This window comes from Balaenoptera physalus, assembly GCF_965194825.1.
Source record: "Balaenoptera physalus genome assembly, chromosome: 2".
In the NCBI taxonomy this organism is placed as follows: Eukaryota; Metazoa; Chordata; class Mammalia; order Artiodactyla; family Balaenopteridae; genus Balaenoptera; species Balaenoptera physalus.
In genome coordinates this window covers 13,666,758-13,694,023 of record NC_138883.1, presented here as the reverse complement: position 1 = coordinate 13,694,023, position 27,266 = coordinate 13,666,758, and the positions used below count along the sequence as shown (strand labels likewise).

Genomic DNA, 27,266 nt, shown 5'->3' with positions numbered 1-27,266 from the left:
CTGGTTAAATCTATTACTCAGGGACCTCCCATTACTTACACACATAGGATGACCCACTTGTCCTGGTTTGTCCTGTATTTTCCTGGTTTTTGCACTGAAACTCCCACATTCTGGGAAACTGCTCAGTTCCCAACAAACCAGGCTGGCTGGTCACTCCATACCCACAAAACATACCACATTCAAACTTAAATTCAAGCTAGGAGTGGGAGAGGAAAATAAAAGTGAGATTGTGAGATTGTGTCCCTTCTACCACACTGAGTGATAAACACCAGTGACACCACGCCACCTCCTCCTTGTGGAGCAGCCTGGATCCCTGCGTACTGGGGGGCAAGTCACTGAGACATGCGCTCGACTGTTTCCAGCCTGGCTTTTCTCTGTAGGATGTGAGAGCCCCCAGGAGCCACCACTGAGATCAATACAGCATCTTAGAAAGCTTTGCAAACAACGGTTTTTCTTCACTATAATTTTGTACAGGACATACGAATCGGTTCAGCCTCTTGGGCTGAGCTTATGAGTGTACGAACAGCTGAGGGTCTCAACATTAAGATGCAATCATGCAACTGGGATGTCTTCAAAAACCACCTCTCTGAATCCAGGAGAGAGCAAACCTTTTCGAATTCTGACTCCAGTCATAATTGAGTTAATTTTCACACGCTATATCTGCAACCTCAGCACTTTTTGAGATACACCGTTTTCTTTTTAAACAAAATTTGCTAAACAATAGTAATAACAGAATTGTGGGGAGAAGATTTAAAATATATAGTAAGAAAATATTTCTCATCCAAGTGATTTTTAAATACTCATTTACATGTAAGAAGTAATACAAATCCTTCTTATTTACTTAAAATCCTTCCCTTATAGATTTTTGTATAGTACACTAGGATAGTCCTAGTTAATGTGTACTTGAAACCAAATATTTCTATTACTTTGAAAAATATCCTTAAATACACATAAACACAAATTTAGGTTAGCCTTCCCCAATATAATCACGTAGGTTAGTAGGATTTTATTCCTCTTTATTCCCATATGAACTAATATCTTAAAAATCCCTTTGAATTAGAAACTAAGCAAAAGAGGAACAAAAAGAAATTCAGGCCAATGGAACAGCTGTTATATAACACGAAGTTATGAATTCTGCGGCTCAAGGCAGACCACCACCATGGCTGTTTTTAGAGAGCCAGTAAGATGAGCTGATTTAAGGAAAGTGAAACAGTGAAACAGATGTAATGACCACTTTCTTAGGCATCCATGTGTGGGTTTTACAAACTAGGACTGGAAAATTTAAAACTCCAGATCATTTGAAATGGAAATGCTTTCCACACTCCGTGCCGAAGAACATCAACAAAAACTTAGCACAGAGATAGGAGGTCTGTTTGCAGCTGTCAGTTGGTACCTTCTGTCATTAACCTGTCTGGGACTGGCAACGTGAAGGAGCTATGGGCAAACCTGCTAGGAAATGGAAAGAAAAGAGATGAAAGTGTTTCAGACTAAATGAAACCAAGCGATAATGATTTCGTGAAAAAAAGGAGCATGTACACCGTGACAAATCCTCAGGTAACCCTCATTCTAAGGAGAGAAATCTAACAACGGTTATCAGGTATTGAGAGGTCCTCGTAAAACTTTTGGTTAAGTAACTAAGTTTCTAATATAATTCCAAGAAATCAAGTAACGCAGATATATTTAAGGTGACAGGATCAATACCAATTCTAGATTGGACATCATGGGGCTATACTTTCAGACAGTGATTCATGTTAGTGATTTATTATGCCTGCAATAATAATACAATGAGGGAAGTGTGGTGTAGTAGGTACCAGAGAAGCCAGTCAGCGTCAGAGACCTTGACCTTCCTGACTTCAATAGCTACAGGGCTCCGCCTCTTCATCCCTGCATCTCGGTCCCTCACCTGCAGTGAACACACGACTTGTTCCATCTACCTTACTGGTGTGGGGTGAGGATCAAGTAAGGGGTGTGAAAGGGCACTGGGACATGCAAGCGTTCTCTAATTATAAGGCCTTCTCCTAATTTCATGGAAGGTACAGTGATGGAGATAAGCATAAGGTATTATGGGAGCATGGCGGGGATGGAGAGGCCTGGGACCTGCCAGCCTGACTGTCTTATAAGTATTTCAGAGACTGCCCTAAAATCTGGCCTTTTCATTTCGTAATATAAAAATCTGCAGATTGACATGTTTAAAAAAAAAAAGGTTGCAAAGAATGATCCTTTCTCTAGATGATAAAAAATGTCTTTAATAAAAGGAATCATCTCCCTAGACATAAAAAAGTACCTCTCTTAGAGCTGAAATCGCTTTATTAGGAATGAATAAAATGTGCCTGAATGAATAAACAGATCAAGAATGCAGATTTACATGGCAACAAGTGATGCAGCAAGTTTTATACTGTCTGTTCGGTACTCGAGAGGAAAGACTCCCAGGGGTAAAACACTGTTTACATAATCTTTATAAATATCTCTTCTTTTTATACTTATCATACTTTGGTGTCATTATGTACAGCCGAGTGAAAAGATGAACTCCCACTCACCTCTGAAATGCAAGAAGCGCCTTTCTCTGTAGGACCTCCTGCATCCCTCGCAAAGAAGCTAAGAAAAGGGTTCAGTTAGTCAGTGGCATGGGAGATCAGGGAGTTTCTGACAAATAGAAAACTCATCACAAAAACTAAACGTTTGACTGGATTAAGAGCAACAAATTCTGGGAGCTTATGTGCCCAGTCCTGTCCCAGGCACTGTCGAGGATGGGAAACGAAGGCCGGGTCAGCCTGAGGCCCTTGCACTTGTTGGGCATAACTGTGGAACCATGCCAAGGCGAGAGTGGGAGTTGGCTGGTCACTCTTGGTACCCCCAGGAATAGCAGCCTGTCTTCAAAAGACCAGCTGGGAACTCCAGAGAGGAAAACATTCTCAAGGGCAGGCATGTAATTCACGGGTGAAGAATGGCTCTGCCAGAATGGAATAGAAGAGATTCAAGCACCAGTGGGTGGATTAGATGGCCTTCAGAGTTCCTTCTGGCACCGAGAACCAAGGACACTAGCCTGATGCCATGGAAGGCCAGTTTAATTCACGGTGGCAATGGCTAGGACCTTTAATACCTTGATGTGAACACCAGGGACAGACCGGGCAAACCCAACACTGATACCGGAAAATCAGCTCAGCACTTCCCCTGTAGACAGCATGTGAGAAATGCCACCTTAGAGTCTTGTAGAAACTAAAAAGGTACTTTTTACTGGGACAACAGAAAAAGTCCTAGAGGAACCTATTTATGGCTGCACCTGGAGGTGGTCCTTATCTAACAAATCCAACATGGCAGATCCCATCCTGACATCGCTCTGAGGATGGTGGAAGGCTGCCCAGAGCTGGATGTAGCTGTAAGCCATGACTAACTCAGAACAACAGTGAATGAGCTAGAGGCACCCAGAAAGCTGTCCCAAGTGAACCATGGATACAGATGAGACCCAGCAGGGTCACGTGACTCTCCCAAAATTACAGGGCTAATTAGGTGTAGAGTTTCAACTAAGAAGTTATATGGATAAATATATGGTATTAAATTTACCCTTCACTGAAAACCTACTATAGTTAAAAAAATGTTCTGGGTATTGCCAGTATATCAAGTGTATATGAAAAATTAGCAAAAAAAATCTATCATTGAAAATCAGTTGATAAGCAAAACTTCTCCAGGGTCTTTGATATTTTAGGGCAGAGGAAAGAAAGATTTGGGGTAACATGTAAAATAAACTATAGCAAAATTACAAAGGAAGCAAAAGAAAATGAGTACCATAAAAGTCAGGGCAGTGTTTTCTCTTAAGGGGGCTTGTGATTGGGAGGGGTACGTAAAGGGCTCCCAGGTAGCTGGCAAGGTTCTATCTCCTAAGCAGGGTGGTGCTTATAAGAATATTTTCCCTTATACTAATTCACTGAGTTGGACAATCATTTTTGAGATTTTTTTTGGTATTTGTGTTACATTTAACAACAAAATGTAAAAGGAATAATAGAAAGAGTTCAGAAAAACAATTTACCAATTTACCCTTTCTGCAAACATATAATTGAAAACTCATTAAGTATAGAAAACATAATTAAGATTTTTTTTTTAGCCGGAAGCCCATCCACCAAAACAGTAAATACATCCCAAACGTGCAATGTCACTGCACGTGCTATGAGCCGCTATACTACACATGTACGTATCTGTGAATTAAAATGTGCAAATGGGGACTTCCCTGGCGGTCCAGTGGTTAAGACACCACGCTCCCACTGCAGGGGGCACGGGTTCGATCCCTGGTTGGGGAACTAAGATCCCACATGCTGCGCGGCACGGCCAAAACATAAATAAATAAAAAAGTTGTTTAAAAAAAAAAAGTGCAAATGGAGAAGGGGCAGGTACTGATAAATCAAGGGATGCTTTCTGGAGGAGGTGGGCCCTGAATGCTTCTACATTCCTAGCCTAAGACCCAACATCCCTCCACACGGGGAGAGCTCAGGCCAAGCGCTGGGGCAGAGTCAGGTGAAGGCCGGGTGGGGGGAATTCTCTCTCAGGGCCCTGCTCACCTCACTCCTCAGGACAGACCCCTGCACCTGCCAGCTGGGCACCACCAGCACAGTGCACCTGTGAAGAGGGCCTGGGAGCCGGGGCACGGGGCCTGCATTTCTTCCCTCCCATTCTCCGACCCGTCCAAGCAAAGAGGACAGCGGTGGCAGGTCCCCACGGGACGGCACACGGGGAACCAGCCATGTGCCCTCCTGAGACGGGATGGGCCCGTCCTGCAGTGCAGACTTGGCGGCTCCCCAGCTCCCGTGGGCAGGGACTTCGCTCACCGTCAGTGGCCTGCAGACTGTACGTAAGCCCCAGGGCCAGGTAGCCTTTGGCCTTGAACTCTGACGTCTTCTCTCCCGCATCAACGACGGTTTTGGCAAACTTCTCAGCCTCTTCCAACTGAAAAACCAGGTAAGTTAAAAACAACACCAACATCCTGCAGAATTTCTAACATGAGTTCCCGTAAGCATCTGCTGTCCTAAGCGATTTCTGATGAGTCACTGTGAAAATAACTCCCAGATCTTCCAGTTCCACTCTGGTGATTCTGTTTTCTTTATTTGAGCTTCTCAACAGTCCTCAGGATTCCCACCTTGCCTTTTTGCTTTAAACCTTTCCTTATTGCTTTTTTGCCCTCTTTTCCAAGGTCACTTCCATACTTGGTGGGGCTCTTTGTCGTCTCTATTTTTCACTGATTGGCTCTGTAATTAGATTGTGCTAGGTATTCAGAAGTTATATATATATGTATGTATAATTTGTAAAGAATAAAGTTCTTGGAATACTTTGTGCTTGGGTCTTTCCTTTTTTGCATGACATAAAGAATCTTTTAGGCTTGGATTCTCTTTCCCACAAGCTGTTAGAAATTTCAAAACTCCATCTATTTATTTTACAATACACCGCACACAGACCTCGCACTGGTAGATTCCAATGGGAAAAATGTGCACCTGTAAACTACACCCACAATAAGACCTTTTGCACAACTCCCTAGAGGCAAAAATAATAAGATTTGCTCCTTCGGGGTATGGTAAGTGTTGATGTTATTGAAGCTGGGTGATAGTACATGGATGATAGCTGATTATACTCTTTACTTTTGTGGTATTGGAAATTTTAATGATAAAAATGTAAAAAAAAATACAGAAAAGATTTGTTATTCTCATCTTGTAAAAAAGAGTCAGGTTTATGTTAGGCGTTATGGTGATGAACGATGCCATCGCTGGAAGGAGTGTGGCAGAGTCACAGCTGGAAGCTGGCATTTTCAAAACCGAAAGATTTGGTCCACTGCTCCGGCCACCCTCGGAGCCTGCCTGCATGTCCCCTCACTTGCCACACCAAAGTGTTAAAACCTGCACGGACCACACAACACCTTCACGGCTGTGTTTCAGGTGAGAGCCACATTTCAAAATGTGTTTTTTCTTCCACACTTTCCCAAGAAAAATTTGACCGAAGTAGGACACTTTCTTCACAATGTTTACTTTCGCCCTGCTGCGTGAGAATAGATGGAAAAAAAACGAGCAGCAAGGACCATAATGGTAAAAAACCTTAGCCAGGTGCCTCAGTCTTTTGGGCAACTTCTTCTTCTCACTAACCTTGACATGAAGTTAGAGAAAGACATTAAAACTCCACCGTATGTGGCGATCATCTATACATCGTCAGCGATTGTCTGAGTTTTCTAGTTTCTGCTCAAACAGTACATTTTTGAGGTACTACAACTGTTACAAATCAGGCTCTTCCCAGATTCAAAGCTGAACAAGAACATTTGAAGCGGAAAGCCTCTGTACAGCAAGAGGAATGAAGGAAGTTGGGATTACACATGAGCTAAAGTAGAGGTTGACTCTTGGCTTTACAGAAAAACTCAGGCTCTCCTAAGAGGGAATCACTGAGTGACATAGACTTTTTCAGTCCCATATGACTTGCATACAGGATGCATCTGAGTAGGAATTCCAATTCTATCTTACCATTTCTACTTTTGAAGCACATTCCCATGAAAAAGAAAAACCTGGAGTTGTAATGATTCCCCGAAGTCCTTGGGGTGGGGTTGAGGCCTGAGGAGGGCTGGAGCCCAGGCCAGAAGCCCGGGGCTCTGAACAGCCTTGCTTTTGTGTAGCTGATGAACTGCTACTATTTCCTGTCTGCCTAGGAATCAAAAGGGTGGCAGCCCCCGCACACGCGGAGGGCCCCAGCCCCACTCACCCAGTGGAGGGAGCCCATGCACAGCTTTGCGGCCAGGAGCGGGATGGTGGCGTCGTCCGGCTTCAGGCGGATGCACTCTTTCAGCACCTTCACCGCACGAGCAGACTTGGCAAAAGGAGATCATTTCTGTGAAACTCAAAATTTTTGACAGAACCAAACACTAAAGCCTTCCTAGTGGGGTTTCTGGTTAGGATACCCTCTTAGTGAGGTTTTCCAACTTTCACCCAATGAAGCAAGGGCCTGGGGATGGTGATAACCTGAGCTTGGAACTTTTGGGGGACCGGGGAGTAAACTGTGGTTAAAACAAGTGAAAACGCTGCCCCAGAATCCCCCTACTTTTATTCCCTACTTGTGCAGCCATTGTAAAAGTAAGAAGAAAATAAAGACAGTGGAGGTTTACGTTATTATAAAAAAGAAACTATCCAATTTAAAGCATACCATTCAGAATTGAAAGCATACCACTCCACTTAGCCCAAATAATCTTGTGTCTCAGACTTTACAATTCACTAAAGGGCCCAAATTAACAAGAATAACAGTGGCTATTATCTTTATTGAGTGTGTTCGTTTTGGGGGTACTATGCTAAACACCTTGTGGGTATCATCTCACTACCTGATGACAATTCTATGAAGTCGGTACCACTTCTCCATGAGACGGAAGAGGAAGCTGAGACACTAAGTGACCTGCCATCGGTCACACGGCTTCGAGGGCAGCACCAGACCTCTCTCTCCACAGCCCTTGCTTTCAACCACTACCATACACTGCCTCATATTACATCTTGCTAAAGATAATTAGCAGATTTCCCCCGCCAGGAATAGTTTACACTCTCAAATGAGTGAAAGGGGTCAGTGTGAAGAACTGACCTTAGTTTAAGCCACAGCTTCAGATAAATAAAGTTACAATGACTAGAAAAAGGCAAGAATTCCAAAATTTTCTTCTCAATGATGTGTCCATGTTGGCCCCAAATAATTAAATTCGATCGCTCATTTATAAATGACCACAGGACAGTTTCAAATAGCTGGTGTAGACACCTACCAGGCATCACGTCATCCCATGAAATTCAAGTTAACCATCAACACAGAGGATTGCATGTTCCAAAGGGAGACTCACTTTTCCAGCAGCCATGAGTGACAGAGCAAACTGGTACCAGAGGTGGAACTCCTCAAAGGCAAACTTCATGGCTCTTTCTAAGCACTGGTTTGGAAAGAAGAACAAATGCAGACAGGTAAGAATTGCCGGTGTCGCAGCCGGACAGGTGTGAGCTTGCGTCTGTGCACACTAAGAGAAGTCCTACCAAATCTGCTTCCCTGGAACGCTTACAGCACCCTCCTCCTCCTCCACCGAACCCCTCCCGAGCAGCCCCCCGAGGCACCCCACTGGGCCAGAAGCCGCGGACAATCCACCGTTGACTACATCACAACCCTTGATCCCAAGGAGCTTTTCATCCAGTACAGGCAAGGAGGCAGGTACACAAACTACTCAATACAAGGTCCCAACTGACCAGCGCCCCAAGAGGAGGAAACAGAAAGTACTGTGGGAAAGTGGTCACGGGGTTCAGGAATGGCATCCTGGAAGACTGGTACTTGAGCCGGTTTTGTTGGATGAGAAGGGAAAAAACACAGCTATGATTTGGAAACGGTACTCCAGGAAGAGGGGGGACAAACAAAGACGTGGAGGCACGAAAGAGTACGCTTTGACGTGCCCATGACAAGTGGTCCAGTATAAACCCAGCTGAGGGCACGGGGGCCAGAAGGCAGGCGCGGCTGGGGCCACGTCACTGAGAGTCTGACGTGGCGGCTCCTTGTCTGAGTTGTTCCATCTCCCTCCCCCTCCCCAGCTTTGGTTCTCCCTCCTCTGTGCTCCCAAAGTTCATACCTGTGTTAACGTGATGTCTTCACCCACCCCACCCCACCCCAGCCCAGCCCAGCCCAGCCCAGTCCCACTCTGAGAAACTCTCCAGGGCAGAGATCCTGGCTTCTCTGTCTCCTCAGTGCCCACCCGAGGCGGGAGATCTACAAACGCAGGTCACTCAGTCAATGAGGAGCCTCTGGTTTCTGCACAGAGTGACACGACCACGTCAGAACCTAAGGAAGATCACGGGATGAGGGGGCTGTATGACGAGGGGGGTGTATGACCAGGGTGGATGAAGGCCAGGAATAAGGTGGATAGAATGGTCCAGGGACTTCAGAAACAAGGACAGAAGCAAGAAATGTGTCTGAATTAGAATCAGCAAGGAAGGGCCACCCAAGGCAGGAGCAGGTGGCTGGTGAGATGTAGGGAGTGGAGGGGGTCCCCAAAGTCTCCGGCCTGCATACCCGGGAGCAAACCCATGGCACAGAAGGTCTGTGTATGCAGGTGTGTGTGTGTGTGTGTGTGTGTGTGTGTGTGTTTATTAGAGAGAACGACAGAGAAAGAGACAGAGAGAAAGAGAGAATGGGGAGGCAACCTGAGGGGAACAAGCAGGCAGAGAAGAAACTGCAGAGATGAATTAGAAAGCCAGGCCCCTGGAACAATGGGCCTCTCATGTAAGGCCTTCTCCCATGGAGGCAGGTTCCATAAGATACAGAGGAGAGCCCGGTAGGGAGCTGTCCTGCTCAGCCACTGTTTTCTCTCTAAAGATGGAATGAGGTGGTTGCTGGGAAGGAAGAAAAAGAACAGGGCTAGGAGTTTTTTAAATGAACAGAAAAGCTTTAAACAAGAACAAAAGCTTCAGCCTGAGAGGACAGAGAGCTCCCATCAGGGGCACCTCAAAGACTGGTGTGGACCTGCAGTGGCACCTACGGCACCATGTGGCCACTTGTCTCCAGTGACGCTCCATGCAGCCCGGGAGCAGAGCAGGAGGGCGGGGGGGACGCTGAGGATTAATGGATGGACAAGGAGGGAGGGCCAGGGGGCTGGGGCTGAGAGACAAAGGAGCCGCCGAGAAGCTGACACTGAAGGTCACGATACAGGTAAAGTGAAGGGGTGAGAGGAGAGGAAAGAATTCCAGAATTTTAAATGGTAGTCACAGAGAAAGTCACAGCAAATATTACGCTGGCTGGTTTACTGTGAAAACCTGCCCTAAAAAATATATTAAAAAGCGAAGTATAAGCAGTCAATAAGCCCATGCTAATGATGGTGTAGGATGTAAAATGGACACTTGTTCCCTTATTTTGATCACACTGGAAACACACTTAGTCGAAAACTCGGGGGTGGACATGTGACTCCATCCTAGACCAGGATGTTGGCAGAAGTTAAGGGGAGGGCATCTGCAGTTGGCATACACTTTGCCCTCAGCCCTGGTCCTTCTTCCGCCCGGGACACAGACGCAGTACTGGAGGTGGGGCAGCCAGGAAGTGAGAAGCATGAGGACAAATGCTACTCTCTAGAATGACTGAGCAGAAAGGGAGAAGGCGCCGGGCCTCTGATATCATGAGATGCTGCAGCTGCCTCTCATCAGACTTCCTGCCATGGGGAAAAAATAAACTCATATTTGGTTAAGGCACTCACTATATGCTGGTTTTGTTAATTACTTCTGGATACACCTCTCACTAATAAAAGCACTGAATAGCAGAGCTGGGATCTGAATCTGTCCCCAGAGCCCTCTTACCTGCTCTGCTACACAGATGAGCAACAAGAAAGCATTACTGTGCCTTTAAGGAGCACAGTGGGTGTAAAAAGAGGAAAGCAGCTCACTGAGAAGATCAAGTGGGCAAGATGGGGTGGTGCGGGAAGACTTAACCCAGGTGTGGGGTGGCATGGGCTGGGAACATGTGGGGGAGGACAGGTATTAAGGAGAGAACGCCAAGTGGTGAAAAGCCAACAGTGCTTGGAAACTGATTTAGGGAAGGGGGATGAGGGATGATGAAGAAGGAAACAAGAATGATGATCACAGAATTAGGCAAAGGAGTCAGTATGTGGAGAGAAGTAGGTAGATGATGATCAAAAATGAGGTTTGTTCTACAGCTCCACTCAAGTAATTCATTGCAATACAACCGCTAAGCACTTAAATATGTACACAGAGACATTTAAAGGTTTAAGTGCTTTTCTGCCTCCTTTGGTGAAGAAGAATGATAAATATCAACTTCTTTCCTGATAAACAAAAGGAGCTCACAGCTGAAACAGTCTGTTCTGAATCAGAAAGCTAGATCCTGTAAATAAGTGTGCATCCTTATTTTCTTTTGTGACAAAGGCTAACATACTCATATCCTCAGTGAGAAACATTCATGGAAGCCTAATTGGTATAGAGCTCCATTCCAGGTGCTGCAGGGAAATACCAGCCCTCATAAAGAGTAGACTCAGAATCGTGGGGCTACCAGGGAACTTGGGAAGCATCTAGTCGAAGTCTCTTAACGGAAGGGACATTTGTCATTTTGGCTGCCTATCACCTCAAAACTCTTCTGTTTATTTTCAGGCAGGGGTTGGGGTAAGGACACCCTAGATAAAAGGGGAACAGACTCTGCTTTCCAGGTACCAAACCTAAGGGTGAATGAAGGAGGGAAGCAACTGGAGTGTGTCATGTGACCTGAGCCTGGCCAGTGAGATGCTCCTGCCATCGAGCTGCATTCAGAGGTCTGGGCAGGGGGGCTGGCCGTTGGAAGTTGTTTTCCGTGGCCAGGCCTGGGGGCTACGGTAGCAGCTGGGTTGGTGGAGGCCCTCCAGAGTTAACAGTATCCTCCCAAACTGGGGCAGGGGGCTTGCCTCCTTAATTTCTGCTCACCCCTGTTCTTTAGCCTTCTGTGGATCCTGCGCGCTAAACGGTATGCATTGGTAGATGCATGCCTTTTCTGCCTGAATTAACAAGTCGGGTCTGTTACCTACAACCAAGGCTCTGAAGGTGCACCCAATCGAATGCTTCAGGCCCCTCTGATAGCGCCCTCTACCACCCAGCCCCCAACAAGTAGTTGTACTACTTCTGCCTGAGAACCTTCCAGAATAGAGAATTCATGACCTGTACAGCAGCTAGAAATAAAGAATCACCACAGATTAAGTGTGTGAATTTGGGCAAGCCAATTAACTTCTCTATACCCAGATTCCTCACTGTAAAATGAGAAATAGAATAGTAATTAATGTAGAGCGTTATCAGGAAGATTAAATTAGTTAATACATAATAAGCAACAGGAACAGTACTTCAGATACAGGCTAGTAGGTGCTTAAAAAAAGGTTAGCTATTACCTAAAATTAACATTCTTATATTAAGAGAGAAAATGGAACATGACAGCTATCATTTTACCCAAATTTAATATATGAAAATTCAAACGTATAATACATTATATCAGAAATAATTATTTACTTTACAAAGCGTTTCCTCGTTTTAGAAGAGGATTCAGTCTGAGACCCTTGAAAATAAAGTACAACTTTATGGAACCGAACTGTTAGGATACATGTTTATTATTTCCTTAATAAGTGGCACGGACTAAAAGTTTGTGCCCCCCAGAATTCTTATGTTGAAACCTAATCCCCAATGTGACCGTGTTAGGAGGCGGGGCCTTTGGGGTTGATTGGGTCATGAGGGCGGAGCCACAGAGAGATCCCTTGCCCCTTCCGCTGGGTGAACAGCGGGCAGTCTGCGACCAGAAAGCGGGCCTTCACCAGACATCAAATCTGCCAGTCATGATCTTGGACTTCCCAGCCTCCAGAATTGTGAGAAATAAACGTTTGTTGTGTACAAGCCACGCAGCCTGTGGTATTTTGTTACAACCGCCCAGACTCGCTGAGACAACAAGCTCTTTGCTAACACTGCAGCCAGGTGCTCTTCTAATTGCTTTACAAGAACTGCCTCGTTTGCTGGTCCTAATGACCCAACATTAGGGTCCAAGCAGGTACTGTTACATTTACAGAGGAGGGAAATGGAGCACAGCTCTGCCATGTGACCATGCAGGGTCTCAGAGAGCTGCGGCAGATCCAGGATCTGCACCCAGGTGGGCTGGTGCCAGAGCTGGAGCGCTTATCCATAGCACTCCACCGCCTCTGAGACGTTAATTACAGATAAGCCACTCCACTGATTGGGCCCACCCGTACTGCATAAAGCGAAGCATAGCTAAATAAAAGCCTCCTAAAAATGCCACATGTTCCCTGAAATATTTCCGAGATTCGACAATATTTTTTACTGCTGAGGGGCCCTCGCTCCTGTGTCCTCTTGGGGATCCCTGAAGTTCTGAGGACTGAGGCCTTTCCAGCTTGCAGAATTTTCAGGAAACTTCACAGATGCCAGAGATGTCCACCAGCACCACAGTGGCCCACCTCAAAGGTGCACAATTCGACAAAGATGTACACAGGCCATGGTTTCCTCTACACTGCAGATCTTTACTCCTCCCAGTTCGGACCCCATTCTCATAACTATAACTATCCACATCCCATTATAAGCCGTCGGGGTGTCATAACGAGAGTTAGGAAATGCAAACCAGCAATTACAAATTAACCCTTCACCCCGATTCAAAAGTATTTGCGCTCCGGCCTCAGAGCCAATGGCTCTGTCTTCCTGTGGGCTCTTGGCACCCTCTATACAATGACGGCAGCTGGCTCTGAAAAAGTGCCCAGACAGCTCCAGATGCTCCTGAAATCCTGACGCCAAGCGTACCGCTAGGCTATGTAACACGTCCTCCCCTATGTTCCTGTAAACACTGAGATTATATAAATCTCTAAGCACTCAGGTCGACATACCTCAATCACAAAGGAGGCGAATGCACCTAAGACCAAAGGGAACTTGGGGTGTCACTGGAGCATCTGCTATCCACAGCCTCTGCCCCTTAGACTAGGTCTTTGCTCACCCCAGTTCTGTTTGGCTATCCCTTTTAAGCACCTTAAACACACATGTATGTGACAGAGTAAACATTTCCATTTTTTTTTTCTTCTTAAAAATTTTTATTATTACTATTCCTGTTCTCTGTGAGTTAATTGCCTTTGATATAAATAAGAAGTTTGGTGATAAAAAATTTTTATTATTGAAAAATTTTAAACACAGACAAAGGTAGGGGAAATAGCATAATAAATCCCCATGTACCCTTCACCCTATTTCAACTACCAACTCAATTCTCAACTCTGTTTCATTTATATCCCTACCCATTTCTCCCCAACATATTATTTTGATGCAGATCACAGATAGCATAACATCTTGTCCATAAATTTAAAAATTCCAGTTTTAATGAAGTAGGGAGCCTGGGAACAGAATATATGCTATAAAGTGAGATAATTCACATTTCAATAACGGTTCCAGTCTAAAAGAAGTACTAATGAAAATGGAAGAAGATGTAGGTGTTGCAGGATGGAGACAGACGGGAGTGGGGTGCATATAAGAGGCGGCTTCGGCCCCCCAGACCCAGCCTGGCTGGTGGCTGGAGAGGAAGAGCAGAGGCAGCACGAGGTCGAGAGGAGAGCAGCGTGTGCTGACGGCAGCGGCTCTAAGGCCAGACTGCCTGAGCTTAATCCAAACACCTCACTCACCAGCCAGAGGGTTGTTATAGGGTTAAAGGAAGTAATACATGTAAAATGCTTAGAAGAGTGTCTGGCACAGAGTGAATGCAATAAACATGCTACTGCTGATGTCGCTTTCATGAACCAAAGAAGTAGTGGATTCTGCTGCAGGGCTAGATCTGCAGCGAGGAGCCCTGGGAACGGGGCTGGGGTGCCAATGGAGGGCAGAGGGAGAGCGGAAGGGAGCCCCTAATTGGAAAGGGGGAGATGAGAGCAGGCCCTTTTCCACTTCCAATGTCCAGAGGAGAGACGGCAATGTGGGCCTGGGGAGAGGGACATGGACTCCAGATCTGCAGATCCCTGAGTCACCCACACAAAACAGCAGGTGACATCTCCAAATCATCTCCCTTACAAGAAAAGATGATGGATTTGGCAACAGTATTATCTCTACCAGGAAAGACAGGCCCATTTGCTGTAATCAGACTACTGCCACCTCTCTCTGAATCCCAGATAACATTCATTTAATACCAAGAATATTTGGTAGAACAATAATTAGACTCTAACTGGCATCCTAATCATTTGAGTGGTAGTCAAAATGTCACTTCCAAAAATGTTATTTCCTCTTGGTAGCAAGAGCTCATCCTTCCCAGTCTCCTATTTTGGCTGTTCATAAACCAGCCATCTCTGAGGGGGCTCCAGGGATGAGAAGTTCTTCTGGCAGAAGAAAAGGATTTAGCAATTACCTTCCTGGTATGCAAAGCCCAATTACACGAACTGGGTGCATGGCAGTGACAGCTGTACGATACCACAAGCAAGGAAAAGCCAACGTCTATATTTGGAATTCAACGGTGAGATTCAAAAGCCCATGGGGGAGGGGGCAGGAATAAAATAATCAGATACCCCTCAAATTTAGCCTGGAGGGGAAGTCTAAAATTCATCACTATTAAAATAGAACAAATAACATAGAGAACTGTCTTCATTATTCACCTTTGTGGACAGGTTTGCCATATCCTGCAAATTCTCGTAACCTAGATCCTTCGATTGATTAGGAAGGTTTTCTTTTCTACATGGTGTATACTTAATGAATCAATTAATAAATGTAATTCCTGGCAGGTGTGTAACAATTTTTAAAAATTTAACATGGTATATGAATAGTATTTCATTTCCTTACTTTAACGATGAAAAACTATCTAAGCAATTTAGACATTTTGGACCATTATCTTAGACCCACAGATTGATATAATCAGAGAGCGTGTTGACCTTCGAGATTATCTCGTCCCATTCTTACTTTACTAAGTACATGGAAACTAAGACCCAGAGAGAGGAGATAGGACCGGCCCAGGGTCACACAGTGGAAGCCCTGAAATTAGAAGCCAGGTCTCATGATGCTCAGGTCAGAGCCCTTATTTCTAAATTAACTGCATATAAAAGTACAAATTAAAGCGGAGTTCGAGAGATCTACTCTCCAAGGAGTCTGGGGCCAGGAAAAGCTTCTTCTAAAAGGCAGGCTGATGGGACTCTCAGCTACAAATAAAAGTCCTCCTACCCAGTTTTGAGAAAACATAGACAACACCCATCAAGGCTTGCTCAAGTTTTCTCCCCTTAAACTGGAAATAAAATAGAGCAAACCCCACATCCGTGCCCCCGCTTCCCGTTTCTCTTTTTGCCCCGAAACAGCGATACGGCTCCAAGCAGAGGAGTGTCAAACCTTTATTACTTCGGCAAATGCTTAAATTAGAGGCCGACGCTGCCTCTGGCCATGGTGGGAGGAGTAGAGAGTGGGTTGTTTTTCAAAGGTCACAGACTTTATTACAGAGCGTGAACGCTGGACGCCACCCTCCGGCACGCCCTCCCTTCAAGGATGTGAAGCAACTGGATCAAGTTTGCACAGTGTGTAAAGGGTCGCCAGGTTTCTGCTCAAATACCGCTCTGTCTGCTCTTTTGCTGATGTAGCCCTTTGTTATTCTTACAAAATGAATCCCTAAATTCAGGAAATGGGCATTTCATTCCTCTCCCTCCTCCCTCCCCAACTGCCCTCACCTTTTGGTCTTAGTTTTCAGTCCTCCCCTGGCTCTGGGCACCAGGGACTTCAACCATGGTTGCCCCTTGACACACACAAGATGTAGGGAGGGAAGTAAGGAGTCCCAGGTGCTCCCTAGAGGCGTGTCTTACACAAAGTAGGTGTTCAACGAATGCTTGAATATAGGTTGAATGTTAGGATCCATTCTTCTGGATGTCCTTTAAGGGGGGCAACAGACAAATCTTCATGACCTTGGATTTGGCAATGGATTCTTAGATATGACACCAAAAGCAAAAAAGAAAAAAATCAGTACACTAGACTTCATCAGAATTAAAAACTTGTGTGCATCAAAGGACATTATCAAGAAAGTGAAAAGACAACCTACAGAATGGGAAAAAGTATTTGCAAATCATGTATCTGTTAAGGTTTTTATACACATTAAATAAAGAACTCCTATAACTCAACAACAAAAAGACAAACAGCCCAATATAAAAATGGGCAAAGGGGACTTCCCTGGTGGTGCAGTGGTTAAGAATCCTCCTGCGAACGCAGGGGACACGGGTTCGATCCCTGGTCCGGGAAGATCCCACATGCCGTGGAGCAACTAAGCCCAGGCGCCACAACTACTGAGCCTGCACTCTAGAGCCCACGGGCCACAACTACTGAAGCCCAGGCGCCTAGAGCCCATGCTCTTCAACAAGAGAAGCCACCGCAATGAGAAGCCCACGTACCGCAACGAAGAGTAGCCCCCGCTCGACGCAACTACAGAAAGCCCGCATGCAGCAATGAAGACCCAAGGCAGCCAAAAATAGATAAATAAAACAATAATTTTTTTAAAAAATGGGCAAAGGTCTTGAACAGACATTTGTCCAAACAAGATACACAAATGATGAATATGCACGTGAAAAGATGTTCAACATCATTAGTCAATAGGCAAACTCACAATGAGATACCATTCCACACCTACTAGAATGGCTATAATACAACAACAACAGCAAAAAAACAAAAACAAAAAATAAAAGCGTGGGTGAGAATGTGGAGAAACTGGAACACTTGTGCCTTGCTGCTTGGAACATAAAATGGTGCAGCTGCCGTGAAAAACAGTTTGGTAGTTCTTCAGAAAGTTAAACATAGAATTACCATGTGACCTGGCAATTTTACTCTTGGACATATACCCAAAAGAACTGAAAGCAGGAACTCAGATACGTGTACACCTGTGTCCATCACAGCATTATTCACAATAGCCAAAAGGTGAAAACAATCCACACGTCCATCAACAGACGAATGAATAAACAAAATGTGGCATATACACACAATGGAATATTATTCAGCTATAAAAAGGAATGAAGTTCTGATACATGCTATCAGATATATTATTACAACATAGCTGAACCTTGAAAACATTAGGCTAAGTGAAATCAGCCAGAAACAAAAAACTAGTATTGCATGATTCCATTTGTATAATGTACCTAGAATAGGCAAATTCATAGACACAAAAAAGTAGCTTAGAGGTTACCAGGTTATGGGGGTTGCGGGAATGGGGAGTATTGCTTAATAGGTACAGAGTTTCTGTTTGGGGTGATGGAAAAGTTTGGAAACAGACATAATGGTTATGCAACACTGTGAATCCAATTAATGCCACTGAATTGTATATTTTAAAATGGTTAACATGGCATTTTTTAAGCTGAAAAATTTTTTCCCTTGAGGGCCATAAGAAGAGAGCAATGATGCTTAATTCAAAAAACATACCCGTAATGGTGGGAACATAGATACCTGTGGCCATGTCAGTGGCTGAGATTCTTCAGGGCAGGCCTGTCATTCAAAAATGATGTAGTTGATCCCTACTGGGCTGACCCCCAAAGCTGGACCAGAGTTGGGATCTGCACCAGTCAGTGCTCTGCCCCAAGCAGGGTCCACCTCTTCCTCTGCTATTTCCCAAGTAAATGACCTTTAACCTTTGGGCCTACCTGGGGAAGATACACTCATTGCACATCCAGGGACAGTTTACTCCCAAACCAAAGAAAAGCAGGATGAGAATGTACATTGGTTTTGAAGCACGGGTTTATTCAGCAAGTTTTTATTGGGCACCTATCACGAACCAAACGCTCTGCCTTGATTTCTCAGAAGTCTGCGGCTCCATTTGCATCAGGCCACCCTGATGCCTTCTAGGGACCCTGGCATGTAGGTCAAGGCTGGGTTTCTGCAGAGTGAGTGAGGCTGCATGAAATACCAAATGTTAATGTAAACTAACAAATGATAGGCCGGTTAAAGAGATGTCGTTAGACGTTCAAGTGTTTTTTACAAGGCTCCCTGATTAAGTAAGTGTTTGGGGTAGGGATGTGTAGACGCCCCTTCGGTACAAGCACTAGCCACAGTTCTACCCACAGAACTATAAAGTTGTTGAGATTTACCATAAACAAATGAATACGAATTCAACAGGAAAGATAAAAATACCATTTCTGTCTTTAAAGCTGCCATGTCCATGTAGAGGGGATACACACACCCTTCAAAAGGGACCCCAAAACATTCTGTCAAAATGGAGCCATTAATAGTCAAATTCAAGAAACAATTCCTTAGCAGCTTGGGTTCATTCTAAAAAACAGAGAAAGCGGTGCTTGTTGCTTCACTTTTAATAGCGCAGGTTGTCATGCCAACTAGTGCTACTGTTTAAAAAGGGGGAGAAAAAGAAGTGTTCCTTCCTACACAAACCTTTCAGCAGGGCTTCACATCAGTCTTTAAAAACATGAAAACTCCTAGCACTGGAGATACGGTAACCGTTGCGCTTATATTTAAACCTGTTAGGATGAGGATGTGATGCTCTTTTGGTTTGAATTCCCCTTGCACACAGCGCTCCTCGTTCAGGATCCGGCTGCACAGCGCCCCGAGAGAAAGAAAGGCACCGTGTGGGCACACAAGAAAGCAGCCCATCTTGAGATGCGAGGGGAGCCTTCCCTCTTGAACCACAGAGACAGAGAGGAGAGTTTTTTTGCAAAGTGGCTCTGCTCCCTGCCTAAGCACAGTTCTTAAGGGGGCGGAGTCTGCACAATGCTTACGACACACGCAAAGGTGTCGTGACAGGAGGGACTAAGAGAAGATGGGCTGGGAGCCACCCAACCCTGTCCCTGCTGGTGCGGGGGCGCCCGGGCCCGGGCTAGCCGCGTCCTGACGCAGGAGTGTTGACGCTGTGCGGGGACAAGAGAAGGGAGGAAGGTATGAGGACGGGGTGAGAAGGAGGCAAGACCTCTTCTCTCACAGCGGCCTGGTGGAGGTGAACTCTTCTGCTCATGAAAGATTCCACCCAGAAGAAAGGAAGATTCCTGCAGCGGCACAGAGGCAAAGACAACCTGCTCACAGACCAGCTGAAGGGTGATGTGCCAGACACGTCAGGGCCTGGCAACCTGGCTGCATGCTTTCCACCCAATAGCCTCGCCTCCTCTCCTCCCTCCATGACAGCAAGGCCTCATGTCCCTGCACCTCCGTGACCTTGATAATGAGGGTGTCCCTCTGCTCTTAGACTTAATTCCTATCAGGCCCCGAAGAGCCAATTCATACGTCAGCTGTTTGTCATTCTCCCTGGCGCCCCCAACCTGCCAGCTCTGCTGCACCTGGCCTAGTCCCTTCACCTGCAATTATCGTGCCTTGCACTATCTAGTCTTCTCTAACTGGTTACCTTTCCATGTGTTGCTTTCTGATTTCCCTATCTAGACTGGAAGTTTCTGGAAGACAAGAGTGTTTTTGTATACTTAGTTGCTTCCCACATGCCTGGCAACTCCTGGGCACGCAGCAGTAGAAACAGCACAGCAGCACACGGCTGCTGTTTAATGAGCTCTACGTGTAGGGCTCTGTTCTGAGCACTTCACAGGAATTAGCGAATAACCCTCATGATGATCTGACATAGGTGTGATTATTATTCCTATTGTACAGAAGGAAAGACTGAGGCACAAGAGGTTAATGACTTGCCGGGATCACACAACTAGTAAGCGGCCGAACCAGAACTCCCACCGAAGCTCTCTGACTCTAGGGCCTGTGCCCAGGACACATGAGATGGCTGAGCCGGGTTTGGGGGTTGAGGAGGCAGGGCTGGGGTGGGGATGTCAATGGAGGGGAGGAGAAGGATGCGGAATATCCACAATAAAACGTCTATAATACTGTCCCGTTCCTTGAAACTTACATAGATGTACATGCACTTGTTCATAAAGAGATATAGGACAAAGTGATCTCTAAAATGTCAGTGGGTAGTCAACTATTTCAGGAGAGAGGGATTCTCAGTGACTTTTTTCTTTTCCATGTTTGTAGGTAATGCTTGATTCTTCAAGGCGTCTGCTGGGCTGTAGCACATGGCAGAAAGACAACGAAGCTGTTTTCATTATAGGAGGAAAAGGAAAGCAAAACAAAATAAAAAGAGGGAGAAAAAGAAGGGGCAAGGGGGACAGCCATGAAATGTTTCTCAACAGAAGGGTGTTTGAGAAAGATCACTGTGGTGACGATGCAGCAGATGAAGACAGGATATAAACAATGGCCACGTGAATGATAATGATAATCCCAACATCCGCGGGGCCCAGAGAAATAATGTAGGAAGTTTAAAATCCAGTTACTCCACGGCAGCACTGTCGCCATGGCCAAATGTCCACCAACTGATAAACGGAGAAACAAATCGTGGTCTATTCATACGATGGGATGTTACTCGGCCATAAAAAGGAATGAAGGACGGATACACGCTACAATGTGGATGACCCTGAAAGCATTATGCCAAGTGAAGGAAGCCAGACACAAAAGGTCATATAATGGATGATTCCATTTATATGAAATACTCGAAATAGGTAAATCCACAGAGTCAGAAAGCAGATTAGTAGCTGACAGGGCCTGGGGGGAGGGAGGAATGGGGAGCAACTGCTTAATAGGGACGGGGTTTCCTTTCAGGGTGATGAAAGTGTTTTGAAATTAGAGGTGCTGGTTGTACAACAGCATGAATGTACTAAATGCCACTGAATTGTACCTTTTAAAATGGCTGAGTGTATGTTATGTAAATTTACCGCAATTAAAAAAAAAATCCAGTTAGCCTTTTAACCTAAAGTCCTCAGGAAATGGAAGAGCAGATGAGAAGAAAGAAAGGAAGGGGGGGAGGAAGGAAGGAAGGAAATATACAATACAAATTGGGGGGAAAAAAAGGGGAAGGAGGGAAGGGAGGGAGGGAGTAAGGGAGGAAAGAAGGGAGGGAGGGAGGAAGGAAGGGAGGGAGGGAGGAAAGAAGGGAGGGAAGGAGGAAAGAAGGGAGGGAGGAAAGAATGGAGGGAGGGAGGAAAGAAGGGAAGAAGGAAGGAAGGAAGGAAGGGAGGGAGGGAGGAAGGGAGGGAGGGAGGGAGGAAAGAAGGGAGGGAGGAAGTGAGGGAGGAAAGAATGGAGGGAGGAAGGGAGGGAGGAAAGAAGAGAAGAAGGAAGGAAGGAAGGGAGGGAGGGAGGGAGGGAGCAAGGGAGGGAGGGAGGGAGGAAGGAAACCCCAGCAAATGAGGGAAGCGGGACACTTTAAGTCATAGCCTGAGACCAAGGGAGAGGGGTCCGTGCTCAGCCAAGGGCGGACCAAGACCCTCCTCCAGGAGGTGAGCTCTCCAAAACTGGGGCCAGCCCTCGAGATGCTGTGCACCTGCGCCTTCCTCCTAAGACAGCTCTACTGAGATCTGCTTCACCGTGGCCGCCAAATGTGCACTGGGGGAAGCTCCATCTGCAAAACTAAGTAGAAATAGCAAGAAAAGCTAAGGCCAAGGATTCAAATCCTTCATTACTGGATGAGACCCTGTGTGGAGAACCCCGGCAGCAGGCAGCCCAGGTGGCAACTGCCTGCTGCTTGGCTGCCGTCCTCTAGGCTGGGAGCCGCTCACGGACAGGGACCCCGCCTCGCCCACGGCTGCATCCCCGGCCTGAATCACAGCCCCTGGCACAGAACCAGGGGCTGCACTTATATGTGTTAAAGAAATGAATGTCCTCTATTATATATATTTTTGATCCATCGATTTATATGTTTAATAGATAAGACACAGATATGGTACGAAATTCAAAAGGCTCCAAGGGATGTACAGTGATAAATTTCCCTTTCTTCCACCGTTCTGCTCCAGCACCTTCAAGGCAATCCCTGACGCTGTTTCCACTGTTGTCAATGTGACCAGAGCATATTCTGAATTGCAAAGGCTCCGGCAACCAACCGGACTACCCAGTGACTTGGGCGTCAGGTCATCACCACGAGATGAAGCTACATGTGATGTCAAGGTGAAAGTCATCTGGCTGAAAACAAGGTCCCAGGATTCCGTGCCGGGCAGAGGCACATGCCAGGGAGCTGCTGGCTCGCGGAGGAATGCCGCTAGGATGACAGCCGTGCCCCTGGAGTCATTTGTGGCATGACGAGAAGCCTGTGGGCAGGGGCCATCCAGACTGTCAGCCACGCCAGCCACCTCAGGCTCCTCACACCTGTTGCAGACACAGGTGAATTTCAAGCTGGGGACAGGTTCTGTTGCTACATGATGGGAGGAAAGCAGACGTGCAAACCACACTCAACCTTGGCCTCCGAGAAACTTTTAGTGGTTTGTCGTGGGTGGAGGGGAGTTCACCTTAAGAGAACTCAGCTGTGAGCTGGGTGGCACTCTCCCCACAGATGGGCTCCTTGGTGGAAGCGGCTGACAGGAACTAAGCTGGCCAGAAGGAGAGGGTCCCAGGAAGCCAAAGCCCCTGGGATGGTAAAGAATCTGGACCAATCCCAAGCCTGGGCAGTGTCCCAGGGGGTGTACCGTGTATGACAGGAACATCTGGACTCATTGCCTTATCTAAGCCAGATTGCGAGGGCTTTTTTTTTTTTTTTTTTTGAAGACTGAGTAACCATTGCCCTGTATAGTCACCAAACCAAAGACTAAAAAAAGATCCAAGCAACGCAGGCTCATCTGTTCTCCCAAGGCTCCTGCCTAATGTGGCGATGCACCGGCAGGCAGGCTACAGGGTGAGCTGGGTGCTTATCTGATTTCAGCCAATCTGTTACTGTATTTCATTCCCTGTCCTCGTGCCCAGAGGCTGTTGCAATGTGTGTAAATTTAGAAAAAGAAAGATAAATAACATGGAAAAGTTCATTTTAACAAAAGGAGTTGTTTTTCTTCCCTTCTTTCTTTTTACTCCACTAAAGAGAGGATAAAATGACCTTGTTACTGATTTAGCCCCTACCAGGGTGGATCTGGCATTCTGGGCGGGGACTCAGTAACGCACAGTCAGATTAACCAGCTTCTTCTGAAACTGTAAACTGTCAGGCTGCCATCCTAGATGCTTCTTAGCCGCTGAGGGCATGAGACGGCAATGCCTGCTACAAGATCTGTGAGCAACTGGGGTCTCTTCTGAACAAGTGAAAGACTCTACGTGAAGACGGTGTTTACTCCCCGTGAAGCCTGTACCAGCTCACCCAACGTACACTGTGCCGGAAGTTGCCAGTGCACCAGGAGTTATGCATCGATACCTTATATAAAATAAAACCTGTTTTACAAGGAAATTAATATCACACATGGGAGATTGGGGTTATGGTGGAAATTACACTGAAAGAGAAACTGCTTGAGAAACGCCTGCCTTCTCTCATACATGAACTCACCCCAGTGGGTTTATGGACCCTTGGTAGGAGATGACCGCCAATGAATTCCACCACTTAATCGTTTAGCCCAATTCGCATTTTGCAGAGATGGAAACCAAAGTTAAGTGATGGGCCCAAGGTCACATGTCTGCCAGCGACGGGGGGTGGGGGTGGTGGGGACAAGACCAGGTCCCACAGCTCTTCACAGTGCTGGTACCGCCAGCACTACCCACTGCTGGAAGTCAACCAGACTCAAGGGCTGTACCTCTGACAGCATCTCATACTGGCCTCTTCTTCCAAGAGCGATGGTCAGTAGATCATAGACCACAGATGCGCTCTGTAAACTGATGAGGCGGTCGCTCTTGTGCTCAGGTATCCTGCTCAGCACAGCGTCCCGGTTGGCCTGAAAACAACACAGAAGAGAGAAGCAGACGGTGAGCCAGCCCGTGCACACAGCTGTCACCTTGCGCAGAGAAGCCATCCAGGCTCTCCTGCCCCTGAGAGCTTGCCGAGGGTCTGGAGACAAGGGCACAAATGAGCAAGGGGTCATTTATTCAAAATCCCCAGAGCACCACGGCACATGGTAACATGGTATTATCCAAACACTGAAGGCCTGGCGGGCACTTGTCCCTGTCAGCAGGCGTCTGGAGGAAGCTTTAGGAGTCGATGCAAAGCAGGGTGGTTTCTCCTGGGCTCGGGTTCACAGACAGCCACGCTGCAGACACAGCTGCGCTCTGGGGCAGCAGAATCATCCATCAAGTGAAGCCCTGCTGCGCCTCACTTGTAGCTCCTGTTTCTGCTGTACATTAAAGAGTGGGAGAAAATTCCCGGCCCCACACTTCCCATCACCAAATGGTGTCATCAAGTTCCATCAGTCCCACAGAGATACAGCGTACTTTCCCTCTCTCACCCAAGCCACGTTCAAATCCCTATATGACATCTTCACTGGAACAGACTACAGAAACGAATTCAACTTTGTTTAGGGAAGCACAAAACAGATGTACAAGAGGCAGCAAGAAGCAAACGGATTTTTGTTTTAAAAGACGTTAGCACAGAGGACCCAGGAGAACACCAGGGCATGCCTATTTCACTCCCCCACTGCTTAGCACAGAAATACAGCAGGTGCATTCAAGCTTATTCATCTCATCTATCTAGAAATCAACCGCTCTTCACAGTGACTTGTTTTCATTACTTTTGAAATTTCTCCCCTGATTCCTCCAGACATATCACATGTACTGGAGACTCTAAACATAGCCCATTTTCCTTTTCTCCCTAATAGGGAGTTCAGTATCAATAAAGTTAGATTTTTTCCTGTCTTCTTTTCCTTGCTAATGAACAGAAGTCCATCCCTAGGGGCACAGAAAGGGCCCCTCCGTTCTCCCCATGGAAGTGGCACGTGCAGGATGAGGGTCACTGGTCCAGGCGGGCTGATGTCTACCTTCCTGCCTGACAGTCGGAAAGGCCACGCACACGACCTCCTGCTCACTAACGAGGTGAATGCTTTCTTTCCTGTGAGTCCAAGGCATTGCCCTGTAGCCTCCTGTCAGTACTTACTCATTTTAAAACTCCTTACTCTTAAATGTCAAAGACAAATGAGAATATATAAGACAGGCCACTTCCTACAAAGTGAGTCATCTCTTATGGAAACAAGCCTGCTTTTGAAGATTTCATTCTAAGTTTTTCTTGTTAGGAGTGCCTTTCGAGCCAACAAAAGAAGCTCTGAGGAAAACATGGCCTGCTGTAAGTGGTCTCGTTTTATTTATTTCCTCTAAATGTTCCATATTGAGATCAATGCCTGGGAGAGAAGGGAACAAGACAAAACACCATTTAAGAGAGATTTTCAGGTTATGCCCAAATGCGTTTTTTTTTTTCTTTTTAAAAGAAAAAGTCTATCAGTGCTTTTTGATTAAAAAGGTACAATATAGAACCTCAAACAGGTCCACAAATAATAAATGTCCCAGAACATTGTCTCAGTGGTAGTTGTACTAATACGGTTCTGATAACCCCTTTCTCCTGGGAAAACTAATTTGACTTGAGGTAAGAATGCAGTTCAATTCCAAATGAGTTCTTGTAGGTGGAGGGACTATTGACAAATTTATGCTCCTAAGTTAAAATTAGGACCAGTAAAGAATACAATTTTCTCAGACACCAAAAAAGCCCGGCAATTCTCATTTTGGTTCTGAAATTGAGCACATCTATTTTCGGTCTAAAAACTGAAAAAAATCAAGTAGTCAAGGGAAGTGAAAAAAGACTTCCAAAGGCAACTGAATTTAGATTTCTACCTACGTAACTATGGAATGATTTACAGAGACAACATAATCATTTTGGTTGGCAACCTAGTCCTTCATATTTACTGTCATTGGATTTCACCATCCTCTGAAGAGACTTCCTGGAAATTAAATACGACACAGTCAGATTTGACTGCCTCCAGGGGACCCGAACTTTGAGTATTACTAGTTTCTACCACTTCAAGGAGGGAGCAGGGGAGTTGGGGACATCACTCCCAAGACAACAACACTTAGAGCGAGCATTCTAGAGATGTGGCCATGTTTCCCAAATTCCAATCTGGAACACACGATCTGACAATAGAACTCAATACTTTCAATCAGAATTGTCCAAGAAATCGAAAGTGTATGCTCACCACGCTTTCAGAATTTTTACGCCGTTACTAACCAAGTCTGCCCAAAGGAAGCCAAGTGCCAGGGTGTGAAGAGTCCAGCGATGAGGCCTGTGTGGGCAGCCCCCCCACGCCCCCCCCCCCACAGAACTGATGACGGTGAGACCTGCCCGTCTGAACACCAGTTACTGGAGGCCACTGGGCGCCAGCCTGTGCACATATGTGCCTCCACGTCTGTGCCAAGGCAGAGTAGAGGATGTAAATGACACCGTCCTAAGTCACCAGCTGACAGTCAAGGAAAGATGAGCCGCAGGGGCAACCTGTTTCCTTCAGAGGAAGTGGGGCCAATGATGTCAGCGAGCTTCCAAATAAAAAGAAGCGGTGACTCAAGCAGTCTCGCTCTTATAAACATCTCGGGGCCATTTCACAGAACAAGAAAACCCAAAGCTTTAACTTAAGGCAAGAACGCTACGCTGCCTGCCTAATCCCAGCCTCTTTGCCCCTCTTTCACTCAGCACACAGGCATTCCTCTTGTGCTCCGTTTCTAAGTCTTTCTCCCCGAGTGTATTTCACGCCTCCATTTAAACTGTCTGCTTGGGGAAGAAGGCAACACCTTCTCTTCCTTTAGTTACGACTCCTTTTCCTCCTTCTTTCTCCTCCTGCCTGCCTGGTGGGGTGGGAGTTATGGAAGAAGGCAGGATGCTCTGCTAGAAGAAGCAGCAGACCACTGCATGATGCCTCCATTCTGCCTGCTCTGGGCCTCCGGTCCCTCGTCTAAATAACTAGGTGGATGTGAGGACCTCTAGGTCCCTCCAAGTTCCAGGGGCTTGCTGTTCTGCTCAGGTGCTCAGCAGACACCACTTACTTGCCAAGGTATTAACTACTATAACACAGATTACTCCAGAATGTTTCAAGCCGGGCT

The 27,266-nt window shown here is 46.2% G+C and overlaps 1 protein-coding gene across 7 annotated transcripts in view; it reads right to left on the bottom strand.

Moving 5' to 3' along the window:
* Positions 1-27,266, bottom strand: part of TTC7B (tetratricopeptide repeat domain 7B) — a 240,025-nt gene that overhangs the window by 94,169 nt on the left and 118,590 nt on the right. For all 7 annotated transcript variants that reach the window (XM_082451245.1, XM_082451243.1, XM_082451244.1 and 4 more), the window contains 5 exons: positions 23,993-24,130; positions 7,832-7,915; positions 6,724-6,828; positions 4,818-4,935; positions 2,538-2,595 (listed from right to left, as the gene is read on the bottom strand). In XM_082451245.1, coding sequence (XP_082307371.1) covers positions 2,538-2,595; positions 4,818-4,935; positions 6,724-6,828; positions 7,832-7,915; positions 23,993-24,130 — 503 coding nt within the window. The remainder of the gene's footprint in view (positions 1-2,537; positions 2,596-4,817; positions 4,936-6,723; positions 6,829-7,831; positions 7,916-23,992; positions 24,131-27,266) is intronic.